General features: G+C 38.7%; 1 protein-coding gene across 1 annotated transcript; it reads right to left on the bottom strand.

The window, feature by feature from the left end:
• Positions 1-310: 310 nt before the first annotated feature.
• LOC140145491 (uncharacterized) lies at positions 311-12,872 on the bottom strand (the record flags this gene model as incomplete). Its single annotated transcript, XM_072167203.1, has 6 exons — positions 12,763-12,872; positions 5,299-5,419; positions 4,648-4,699; positions 3,366-3,424; positions 1,687-1,769; positions 311-384 (listed from the first exon to the last, which is right to left on the bottom strand). Coding segments are annotated over exons 2-6 (338 nt in total), but the record flags the coding sequence as incomplete, so codon positions are not given.
• Between the last annotated feature and the right edge of the window lie 275 nt (positions 12,873-13,147).

Genomic DNA, 13,147 nt, shown 5'->3' with positions numbered 1-13,147 from the left:
AATTAGTGCTGTATTTTTCTGAAATCGGAAATAAGGTTAAGATAGTCTACTGTGTCTTGCCCCAAGTTGAGAGTAACGCCATGTTGGATTTAACAGAGGCGGAATCAAATCAGTGTGTTTATGCAGTTGCATCACCAGGGTACAGATAAATCGCTCTTCTATGCATGTGTATTCGCCCTGCGGAATTAGGTTAGCGGGCGCTATTCAAATCTGCCACTGCAAAATCCAACATGGCATTACTCTCAACTTGAGACAAGATACAGTATAGATTAGGGATAGGTTATGGTTGGGTTGGATCTCAAATACTTACTTGTGATTCCACATCTTTCTAGTGGCTTCATTATCCTCTAAAATTAACACAGCTTTGATAGCACCATTAGAAGGCTGAAATAACAATGTGCAGGCAAGAAAAAACGTGAGTCATCAAATTCCATAATTAGTGTTACATTCTGCAACTTAGGATGTTCATTGTTTTATATGAATCTTGTGTAAAAGATTCCTATTGCAGCTGCCTGTATAGGTACACCTTCACCAAGGTACCTGGTTGGTACACACAGAGTACCTACACACCCGGGGGGGGGGGTACTCCGTACAAATGACCATACGGGGACGTGCCGCAAACAATTTTCCCAAAATTTTGGGAAAATTTGTAAAACTAAGACAATTTTGGTTAAATTGGCCGAAAATTTTGACTTTTGGTATATCAATGGGTCCAAATTTCTTGACAAATTGGTATATTTATGGGTCCACTTCCAAAATCTCACCGGCACGTCACTACCAAAACCAAACTTGAGTTCCCCCACCCCCCCCCCCACCCCCGGGCCTACACAGAATCCACCAGCAGTGGTACTGCACTGGTACTACTGGTACTTCTCTGGTGCACTACAGTACCAGCCAAGTACAATCTTGGTGATGGTGTACCTGTGCTGGCAACCCCAATAAGAATCTGATAGTGTATGTATGATGTAGGTGCATTGCATGGGAGAAATCCCACTTGTTGAAGTGTCTCTGTATGATATTGTTCTATTGCCTTAGGGGCGCTGCCATTTTCTTCAGAATGAGGGAATATCTCAAATTTAAAAAAAATCAAAATCAGAAGGACATTCCTCGTATTCAGAATGGAATTTGGTGTGTCATATGGGCGACCGACACCTTTAGAGAAATTAGCTACATATACTATATCTGTTCCATTAACCGCCCATGCCCCTATAAGCACCCACCCAGTAACTTTAAAACAAACGAACTGTGATATTATTAACTGCCCATGCAAATCTGGATCATGGACCGAAACATATATTATGGCACACTGATGATGATGGATGAATATTTTGACCGTTTTTTTTTATGTATGCAATTATGTAAACAATAAGCGCCCACCCAAAATTACTTTGTTAAACGCCCTGGGCGGTTAATGGAACAAATATGGTATTTGAATGGGCTAAGACTAAGCTACCTCAGAGGTAGCTTAGTCTTAGCACCTGTCTGAACAAGTATCATGTTAACCTCTGTGGTCGCACGTTATCACACAGCAATCACTGCAGCTAACACAGAGTGCTTAGAGTTAACGACCTCAAGGGACCGTGTGGACAAGTACCAGTGTTAAATGATGATCTTGCACTACCTCCATGTTAGCATGGAGGTAAGCTCCCCTCTGAACAAGCCTATAGTACATCATGCAGCTCTCACCTTGTCATCTTTGGATTCTACTGTCCATCTTGATGTCCTGGCAAAACCATGTTGAGGGCCCAAATCCCACGGGCCAAAGTTAGCTGCAATCGTAAACAAATAATTTCATTACAATTTCTTTCAAGCGAGTGGTGGAATGGGAGGAGCCACATTTTTCCAGTTTTTAGTTTTTGGTGTAGTTCTTAATACTAACATACATTGTAATACCTTAGATGAGATTAGTCAACTTGAAGGAAGCCATAATTGCATTTATATTTCTATATTATGTCTTGCAGTTCCTGATTTGTGCCCATACACTATGAATGAGCCGTAAAGTCGGCAAATTGTATTATGAGTTACAGTGTAAAATATGTGTGAAGGTTGTATTCATAGGTACCTCAATTTGGTGCGACAAGTTTCTTATTTGATAGCGTTTAAATCAAGCAATAATCATATTGCTGAAGAGGATAATAATCTTCTACCTATTTCTATAGATTCTTTAATTAGCTCTAGTCTTTCTTTGTTTTGGCTAAATCCTGTTCAAGTGACGGGTTACAACGCATTGTATTTTGTCTAGGTATGTATAACCAACAATTAACAATGAGAGGACATTCCTGAACCTTGTTGACTTGGGGATGATTTGAAATGACCGCCAATTATGACTATTACCAAGCAATGTGGAAAAAGAGACACATGTAGAACCGAAAAAGGTACCATTTTGTTGAAGGAGCAGAGTTCAACAAACCATAACCCGCTTTTGGATATCGTTTGAAGTCAAATGATATACTATTTTAAAGCTTATCATAATAAAACAAAATTAACCGGGGCCGACTTTACGGCTGATTCGTAGTGTCCAGTCACATTTAAGGCTAACAATATATCAAATCTAAAGTTTTGGACATTTCATCCTCCCGAGAAAAATCATGTACACGGAAGTTGGAACGGAAAGGACACCCCTTATATCTCCTTCATACAACCCATACCATATTACTCTTGTGTGTCAGCTTTATTTTGTCAAAATATATAATTGTAAAACATACCCTCAAAATATCTGACCATACACTGTAGGCTTTACCTAATATTCACAATATACTGAATGACCAGATTTTCAAAATTTTATTTATTTCATGAAATTTTGATAAATTTTTTGGTAATTTATCCCGTTTTATATGTGCAGTAAGTATAAGAAAGGGTACTCTAAATAAACATCTAAAAAAAAGTAACTAACCCCCCTTAAATAATGGTCATTATTCAAAAGGGGTTATTGTATTACAAATCTGTAAAATGCGTTAGAAGCAGAATTTATTTCTGCGCATTTTGACACCTCATTTGATCTGATAGCCCAGAAAACAATAAAACACCGGTCAATTTAATGTAGTGAGGTCCAGATTTGAAAGTTGCACTTACATACAATACAAAAAACACTCAGAAATCATTACACAGATTTCCTTCCATTATACTGAATACAAAATCAATACAATTTACTGACAACTTTCAAATCTTGGGTTACATTGATTTAAATGTATGCTGTGACGTCAATATTTAGTCAATTGCTACAAATGAGGTGTCAAAATGTGCAGAAATAAATTCTGCTTCCAACGCATTTTACAGATTTGTAATCCAATCATCCGTTTTTGAATAATGGTCATTATTTTAGGGGGGTTAGTTACTTTTTTGAGATGTTTATTATGATGACTTACGAAACACAACTGGTATTCCTCCCCTGATTGCTTTCTTGTTGTCAAATACTGCTTGCTTGCTGAAAAGGCAAAATTATCACAAATTATTCAAATTAAATCACATATTCAGGTAAATCCTATTTGGAATTCACATTCACTGTGTGAAAGATTAATGTCATGTCTTCATGTATATCCCAGGTGGTGAATTATAGGAAAGAGGCAAATATTTTTAGGCAGGTCAATATTTTTTGGCAGGCCAAAAGGGGAGGGAGAAAGCAATTTTTGGCACATATTTTTTGGGGCACCATTTTAGCCTAAAAGGTGTAGAAAAACATGAAAAAATATAAATATCCTACTCGCTGTGTTTGTATCACATGATTAGGAAATTTAAAGTTTTAAATTTGGGTTCTCCAAAATCTTGCATATAACAGGGAGGATGACACAGATATTTTTGGCATGTCAAAAGGATGGAGCAAAGATTTTTGGCATGGCCAAACTGTTGGGAGGGGGGGGTGATTATTGGCAGATAATTTTGAGAATTCACCACCCTGGAGTGCACATAATTATTGTGCAGCCACTTATAGGCATTATTAGTGCCCCAGAAGTCCCCTCTCAACAGGATCCTTTTCAAGGAGAATATTATTCTTATGTAACATTATTTTCTAAACAAGCCAATGTTGCAATTCAAGGTACTATAAAGATTTTTATTTAAACAGTGGCAACAAAGTCCCATCCCAGTTGAGCCCCCCCCCCAATAAAAACCCAAAAAATGTCCACTTTTTTGCGTCAATTTTGCACAAAATTTATTAGATTTTGGGCCCCCTGAAATTCACTTTGTCCCCTGCAATTAAAATTCCTTGTGCCACCACTGTAATTAAAATGACCTATATGGTCAAAAAGTGACCATTAGTTTGGCAAAAAAGACTAGTATTTACAAGGTTTTTGGACTAGCTATTTATAGCCTAGTTTATTGATCCTGGAGGTATATACAAAGGGAGTGGCTGGCATGGTTCCACTGGTCTAGATTGCACAAATGGCAGAATTGACAACCAACCCTGTCCTGTGGTGTATGGGATGCGAGTCCCCCAAAATAAAAATGTGCCTGCTCCATTTTGTACAAACCCAACAGCCCAGGTGCTGGGTGACTCTCCTTCAGTGGGGCAGGGCTAGGCAACACACAGCTAGGGCAACTACAATCAAACCTCACTGGGGGCAGTTACAGTTAATCATCAGTTTCTAAACCAATTCCATGATACAGCCTACAGGTGCCCTATACACAAATCTCCAGGAAATAATACATTACCTTACAAAAAGCCTTTCCGTTCCTTTATGTTTCCATGATGTTACTGTAGCACCTGATTAAAGTTAAAAGTACATAACATGGAATTGAGTATAATGGTATAATTTAGACAGGATGGGTTTTCATACTACTACACCCACAAACACATACAGGATATTAAGCTACCAAAAAAGGGTTTATCTGACTGAATACCAAAATTTATGAAATTGGAAGAAACATGTTTTCCAGCTTCTGTCCAAAAGACATTTCAGGAAAAGAAATGAGCAAATTAGAAGACTATACTCCCAGGGTAAATACTTTGCTTTTATAGAGGCCCTGCATCATTTTATCGATTGGCTCCAAACAAAGGATTTGAACCGGTGTCCTTCACCGTAGTTATGACGGAGTGCAGTCCATTCAATCAAATGTTGTCATCAACCTATTTGATCGTAGTGCAGGGTTATGTGTGTGAGACGAACTGTCACGGTAGATTGCAATCATGCTTTTGTTGAATGCATTTGAGTAGTCCGCCATATTTACGGGATGATACGTTACATGCAAGGCCTCTATTCTTAAATAATTAATACCATCATGTGCACATACTTTACTGTGAGATATCTCAATTGACAATATTTACACCTTTTTGTGAGGACCTTTGTTACATGATTGACTTACCATGTAAATGTACTGTCACACTGTTACCATCATTAAGAGATAGTACTACTTCATCAGCTGATGATGCCATTCCTGATTAGTGTACTCTCAACAGCCAGGTGTTCCAATTCCACGAGGAGGTCTACGGGGTTAATTACGGTATAAAGGTATAAAGAATGAAAAATGAAATTAAGAATATATGGGTTTATATAAAGCACCTAATTTGTTTAAATGGTCACTCCGTGCGGAGACACACTTGGGTCCTGATGGGACCAGACACGAGCAAAATGCTCAAACCAAGCTATAACGCCTACATGTATATCAGTATGTTGGCCTATATATGGAAAGAGAAGTTAGAAAATAGATTTGAAGATAGAGAACAAGGAAATGAAGGCCACTCCCAACAATCAAGTAAACAATTTTACTGCCAGCCTTTGGGTTAAGAGAAAGGAAATGCTTAATCCAATCTCAATTAACTGCCATTGAGGCAATATGATAATGACAATCATGGTTTCAGGGTTGAACATGTAGCTAGCAGAATGGGTGGCAATTTACAGAATTTGTTTGATTTAGCAAGATTGCACACAAACAAAAGTAGACACAATAATGATATAATACACATGGTTTTTTTTTTTAATGATGGGCTCTACATGTAGCATCAAAATGAACCTTCAGTGGTGGGTTCCAGAAGCAAGTGGCGGGCTCCACCACCCACCATAGCTACAACCATGTATGATGACAATACTTGTTATGTATGTAGTTGCTTCTTTGTGTTGAAAGAAAAAAGAAAAAAGTTTTATTCAGATTTCCTTTTACAAATTAAGCGTATATACTGCTAGCCGTCCAACGCGTATTATTTGCACAAGGTCCAATGCACTTGCTTGACGTCGCGCAAGTATACGCGATGATTAAGCTGTCAAAGGAAATCTGAATAAAACTTTAATAAAATATTTAAATTAAAATGACCAGTTATACAAATAAAGACAACATTATGATTGATATACATACAACTGTAGAATCATAAAACATGTCAACTGGTCTCACATTTTTGATATGAGTGATGAACAGTTGCACCAATAAATGTCAATTCTAACTTTGAAGTATTGTCATTATGTTCTTGTTTCAATGTATAGTCTGCAGAACAGTGTGTTCATAGCTATTCCAGTAAATCCATACACCCTCTGATGGAAGATGTGACCTGAATCTTTCATATACAGATGTGAATTTCAAATGGTACATGTGTGTGTTACCTGAATGGGTGACTCCATTTGAAATCTGTAAGGTCGTGTCTTCCATATGGGGGTGTATGAATTTCAACTGGAATAGCATCCAGGTGGCCAATTTTAATACTGCCATCCGAGACATTTTTTAATTACTTCTTGCTCCATATAATAATATATGGTCGCATGTCATAAGTTGGGTACAATTTCCATTACATGGTCAAAAATGACAAAAAATGAATTTTTTGATATGTTGTATATATTGACAACCTCTAACAATTAACACCACTTTTAACCTTAGCACATGCTTAATTTTTGAGATAATGCTTAATTACTAATTAATTAATACACAGGCGTCTATGTAAATCTCAATTTTCAAATGCATTTTTCTCAAACCGGACCTCAATTACAAAAAATGACTGTAAAATTTTTATTTTATGCAAGAATGTCATCAGATTTGGAGGATATGTTCTCAATACAATAATGCTTGAAATGAACTATTTAAAATAATTGTACGTATGTTAATTACATTGTGGAGGTCAATGACCTTTTTACGAGTAATTAGCGAGATGGTTATTCTATTGTTGAGGAAATGAATATCAAGAAGAGATATGTACATTAGCATATTGCTAAAAATACTGAAATTCAACTAGGGTTTCATTAAAAATGAAAAAAGGAACATATAACCCTTTAAGGTGGTATTACACCCTTGATAAATTTGTGAATATTTTTGCATTTTTCTCAAAAAATAATATCACACTGGTAACAAAGTTTATGTATATTATAGGGGTAAGGAATCAGTTACTACACTGGAATGTCAGTGACTCAAGACAAGCGGTACGTTATTTATGATAAGAAAAGAGGTAGCGCTAGAATGTACCTCATTTCTTAACATAATAATGAACCCCTTGTCTTGAATCACTGAAATTTCAGTGAAGTAATTGGATTCCGTGTCTACCCTATAATATACATATAACTTTTGTTACCAGTGTGTAGTTACTTATTTGAGAAAAATGCAAAATTAGTCACAAAATTTATCACAGGGTGTAGTACCACCTTAAATAGTTAGTAATTGTTTTAGGTGTACAAATTCAACATTCAAAGCTTTCAATACATCATACCCTCACTAGATTTGTTAAAGTAACCAGTAGTTTTGACATGCTGACATGTGAATTTTCACATAGGCCCTATTGCACACTCCCGCATCCGCCTGCTCCACATCCGCCTGCTCCTCCACCCCTGGCATTTTTCATTTCAACTGATGTGATTTTTTTACTGAATAATATATAATTATATGCTTCAGTAGACTGAAAGAGTATAAAATTAGGCTTAAAATGCGGTATCAACCACTGCTGTAGGATATGGGGTTACGGAAAGCCAATCAAATTTGTATCGCAATTTTCAGAAAAGTGTAATCCCTCCACCCTTTTTGCATACCCAACTTATGACATGCGACCATATTCATTTGGGGAGTGGATAATAATTCAGCCAGAACATGTACTAGCTGTAAAAATTATAAATACTTAATATTTTGCCTATGATAAAAATATGTTTGAGCTTCCACAAGGAAAGGCTGTCCCCAGAATGCATTTGGGGAATATATGGCATTGTAGTTTGACCTCAAAATTAAGATCAAAAAGGATATCAATCCTTCTTCAAAAAAGACAATATAAATACTCCCACATTTGATGGGCGTTATAAAATTTAGTGCAGTGTACAAATTATAAACTGGCACAATTATTTTAATCATGACCTTTTATTGGCAAATTTATTTAATCTTGACTTTTGATGCTTTGTTCAAAATCCGCAGGTCTGATTTACATATGGTGTGAAAAAAAAGTATTTATAAAAGAATCCGTCACTTTTAACGGTGCAAAAACGTCAAAATTTGCCCCCTCAAAATAGGATTCCTTGGCCTTTTAAAACACTAAAACCCCAGAGCTTGTGAGGACCTTACACTCCTAATCAGACCCCATTCGGGGGAACTGAACAACCTGCCCCCCCCGCCCCCACTTCCAATGTGCTGCACACGCCACTGAGCTAAAAATTGTAAAGCTGAATTTTTGTAGAAAATTAATTCTCACACATGCTCAGTGCATGTCAACTTCCGTTATTGAGCATTTTAAAAGTGAGTAAAGTTGATCAATTGATACAAATCGTTGAGGCAAAAACAATGTCGCTTTTGTTAATTAAGAAATCTCAACACAAATCTTAACACATGAATGCATCAACCAATCATGTCCAACCAACTGGATCTATTATTTAATTGATTTACCTTTCTCGACTAACCTAACAGTGTCAGTGATTTGCAATTTAATTTATATTGACAGCAATGGATGTTTTAAAAATATATTTTGGGGCATTTAGAATATATTATTTGTCGTCTACAATAGCTATCGCTGTGATTAAGTAGAAACAAAATTCGGCAATTGCCAAGATCGCTTTCCAAAATCGGTGCATCGCAATCGCTCTCACTCGGTGATCGAGTATAAATTCTTTCTTTCTTTCTTTCTCCTTTGTAGTGCTGACTTCAAATAAGCGAAGATAACTCGCACTGCGGTGTGCACATGCGTCGTCTCATAGGCGACAGAAAATGAATTACGGTGCGTATAAACAAAGTGCAAGTAAAAACTGGAGGTGAGATGATGGAGCTACCTCAGCAGGCGGTCCCTCAGTGCGGCCTTGAAGGCGTCGAGGGATGCATACTCAGCTGGATCTGCAGACAGATTGTTCCAGTCCCTGATGGTTTGAGGAAAGAATGAGCTGGTATAGACTGAAGAGGTAGTTGATGGGATGAAGTACCGGGAGTTGTGACCTCTGGTGGATGATTTGAGTGGAGTGAGGTAGTCTTTGCACTTGATGTCAACCAGGTCATGATGGATCTTATAGAACATCACCAAGCGGCTCTGGATGCGTCTTGGAGAGAAGGCCAGTTGAGGGCGCTGATCATATCAGAAACGCTGCTGGTGTGTTGGTAGTTGCCAACAACGAATCGAGCTGCATTTCGCTGAACTTGTTCTACCTTGTTGATATTTCTCTTAGTATGAGGGTCCCATGATGTGGATGCAAATTCAACAGTAGGACGGACATACGTAGTGTACGCAGCTTCCTTTACTTGTTTGCTACAATGACTAAGATTGTGTTGCAAGAAGGCTCTTGTACAGTTGGCTTTCCTGGTGATGGCATCGATATGGGTATTGAAGTCAAGATGGCTATCCAGGTGGACACCAAGATATTTTGCTGAGCTGACTACTTCCAACGCTTGACCATGAACTGTGTAGGAAGCTGGTATGGGATTCCTCTTGTTGGTAATTTGGAGGACCTGGCATTTGGCGGCGTTAAACCTCATGAGCCATTTCGATTCCCAGTCTTGGAGAGCGTTGAGGTCTTTCTGCAGTTTAATTGAATCAGCTCTTGAAGATATCTGGTGGTACAAGATGCTGTCATCAGCAAACAATCTAGTGGTGGCAGATGAAACACACGCAGGCAGATCATTAATAAATATCAGGAAGAGGAGGGGGCCTAACACACTCCCCTGCGGTACACCAGATGTGACGTTGGCTTCTGAACTCTTCTGACCGTCCACCAGTACAACCTGTGATCTGGAGTGAAGGAAGTCACTGATCCATTGGAATGTGCTGCCGTGGATGCCATAATGTTTGACCTTAGCAAGAAGATGGCGGTGAGACACTTTGTCAAAAGCTTTTTCAAAGTCCAAGAGGATGACATCTGTTTGGGATTTCTTATTGATTCCCTTAGCAAGGTCTTCTAGGGTGGCAATTAACTGAGTGTCGCAAGAACGTCGCTTCCTGAACCCATGTTGGGCGTCTGACAGAATATTGTTATCAGAGAGGTGACGAATAATGGAGCAGTGGATGATATGTTCACATAACTTGCACAGAACTGAAGTCAGCGAAATTGGACGATAGTTGGCTGCAGAAGATCGACTTCCCTTTTTAAACAAGGGAACAACCAGCGCCTTCTTCCATTGAGATGGAACTCTGCCCTGCCGAATAGATGCCTGGCACAGAAGGGTGACTGCCGGAGAAACTTCAACAGCTGTCTCTTTCAGAAGTTTGGTTGAAATGCCATCTGGTCCCGAAGCAGTGAAGGGCTTTAGGTTTCTCAAAAGCTTGATCACACCATTCTGACAAACAGTTATATCATCCATGGTGGGGTGCTGGACTTCAGGCAAATCAGGAAGAGGAGACCCATCATCGACGGAGAATACCGAAGTGAACTGGCTGTTAAGAATATTTGCTTTAACTTTAGGGTCGGAATGGAGAAATCCTCCATCTTTCAATTCATATCAAGCTGGGATTTACTGATGGACATGCTCCAGGAGGGGCTGTGCAGAATTTTGTAACATGTAATTTCCTCAAATCAGGGATTAAAATCCCGGATCAAAATACCTGAACTTGAAGTTGAAATTTGAATGAAATTAATTAAATTTAAGCTTTCTCATTTGAACATAATTTTTTAACACAACTCAAAAACTTTGCCTATATCTGTATCTGTAGCAATACTGCTCAACGCTTCAGGTGAAGCCAGACGAACAGGAAATGGTTGTGCACATGCGGAATGCTATTTATTGTAGTTGCTTTAGGTGGTTGGTTGCTTGATTCTTGAATTCTTTTGAGTCTTGTATCGTGGTGATGTGGTAGGGTAGTTTGTTCCAGTTACTGTCCTTGGCCAGAACAGTACTTGTAGCAGTCCTTATTTGCTGTTATAATTTGATATGAGTTCTGATGGGAGTGCCTAGAAGGACGTTGGACCGGCAGAAGGAGGTCGTCGACCGGTAGGGGCAGGAGACCCTCTCTAGCCTTGTGGAGGATGGTTAACCTATTGGCTGTTCTACGATCTTTAAGAGAACACCAATCCAGCTCCTTCAGCATGTTAGTGACACTACTAGTTCTTTTGTGGTCATTCAAAACAAAGCGCGCTGCGCGACGCTGCACCATCTCAATTTTGTTACTTAAGTCCTTTTGATGGGGGTCCCACACTGAACTGGCATATTCAATGTGGGGACGTACAAGTGACATGTAGGCATTTTGTTTGATTTGTTTGGTGCAAGAGTATAAGTTCCTTCTAACAAATCCTAATTGTCTGTTTGCAGATGATGTGTTGCGGTTGATGTGATTTGACCATGAAAGATTGTTGGAAATCTCAACTCCTAGGTAGGGATGGCATTTTGTCTCTTCTAAAATGCTGTCTCCTAGTTTGTAATCAAACATTTTAGTGGAACGTGCATGGGTGATCCTCATGACGAAACATTTTGGATGTTGAAATGTAGTTGCCAATCATTCTGCCATTTGACAAGTGTGTTTAAGTCATCCTGGAGTTGAACATGGTCATGATTGTGAACTATTTGCCTATAGATAACACAATCATCGGCAAAGAGCCGGACTTCAGACTGTATGTTTTGTGGCAAGTCATTGATATATATGAGGAATAGCAAAGGTCCTAGCACCGTGCCCTGGGGAACGCCAGATAACACATCTGTCCAAGCCCAGTGTTCACCCCCGACAACGACCCTCTGCTTACGGTGCTTAAGGAAGTTTGCTATCCATGTATGAATGTTATTGCGAATGCCATAGTGTTGTAATTTAAGCAGAAGGCGATTGTGTGGTACCGTATCAAATGCCTTGCTAAAATCCATAATTACAAGATCAGTTTGTTGTCTGTTATTTAGTGAAAGGGCCAGGTCATGAGTTGTTAATAAAAGTTGTGATTCGCATGAGTGGTTGCGTCTGAAGCCATGTTGTTTTGCGGTGAGAACAGAATGTTTATCAAAATGATGCATGATGTGTGAATGGATGACATGTTCTAAGACCTTGCAACATATGGCTGTGAGAGAGACGGGCCTATAGTTCGAGGCAGCTGTTCGGTCTCCTTTCTTGAAAATCGGGCTAATATTGGCACTAAGCCAATCAGGTGGTAGTTCGCCAGACTCTAGGGATCTTTCAAAAATCATACATAATGCCGGGCTATCTCCTCGGCTGCAACCTTGAGTATATAGGCAGGAATACCATCAGGCCCTGGGGCTTTGTGAATCTTGATGTTCTGTAAGAGTTTAATGATGCCCTCTTGTGAAATTTGAATGTCTGGTATTGTGGGATAATTACTAGGTCCTAATGTTGGTAATGTGTCATCTTCATTGGTAAAAACAGATTTGAATTGGTCATTGAGAATGTTAGCCTTGTTATGGTTGTCAGATTCCAGAACACCTGAGTTTGATCTCAGGGTAGAGATACCTACAACCTACCTTCTTGAATCTTGCACAATTCAGTCAATGCCAGAGATATAATTTCACAGGGAAACTTATCAGCAACAAGCAGATTCAGCTGAAGTTTGCAGGGAAAGATCTCAGTCCTGTCTTGATTGCATGCATGCAAACATGCAAACGCTTCCTGGTTTGGGTTAGCCCTGACCTAAGACTTGAACATTGTTGTATGACATATATTTTCATTGTCATTGATTGTCATCATTATCTACAAACCAAACTTTTGTATTTCAGTAAATTTCAATTCTCTTTTTACGATAAGACAGTTTTGTTGTTTTATACATGTCTTGCCTTTTTTTTTACTCTCTTTTTAATTTTAACCTATTTTCACACCTTTGCAAAACTTGGTCGATGTGTTTTGATCAAG

The sequence above is a fragment of the Amphiura filiformis genome, unplaced genomic scaffold (assembly GCF_039555335.1).
Source record: "Amphiura filiformis unplaced genomic scaffold, Afil_fr2py scaffold_325, whole genome shotgun sequence".
Classification (NCBI taxonomy): Eukaryota; Metazoa; Echinodermata; class Ophiuroidea; order Amphilepidida; family Amphiuridae; genus Amphiura; species Amphiura filiformis.
This window is presented reverse-complemented; position numbering and strand designations above follow the sequence as displayed.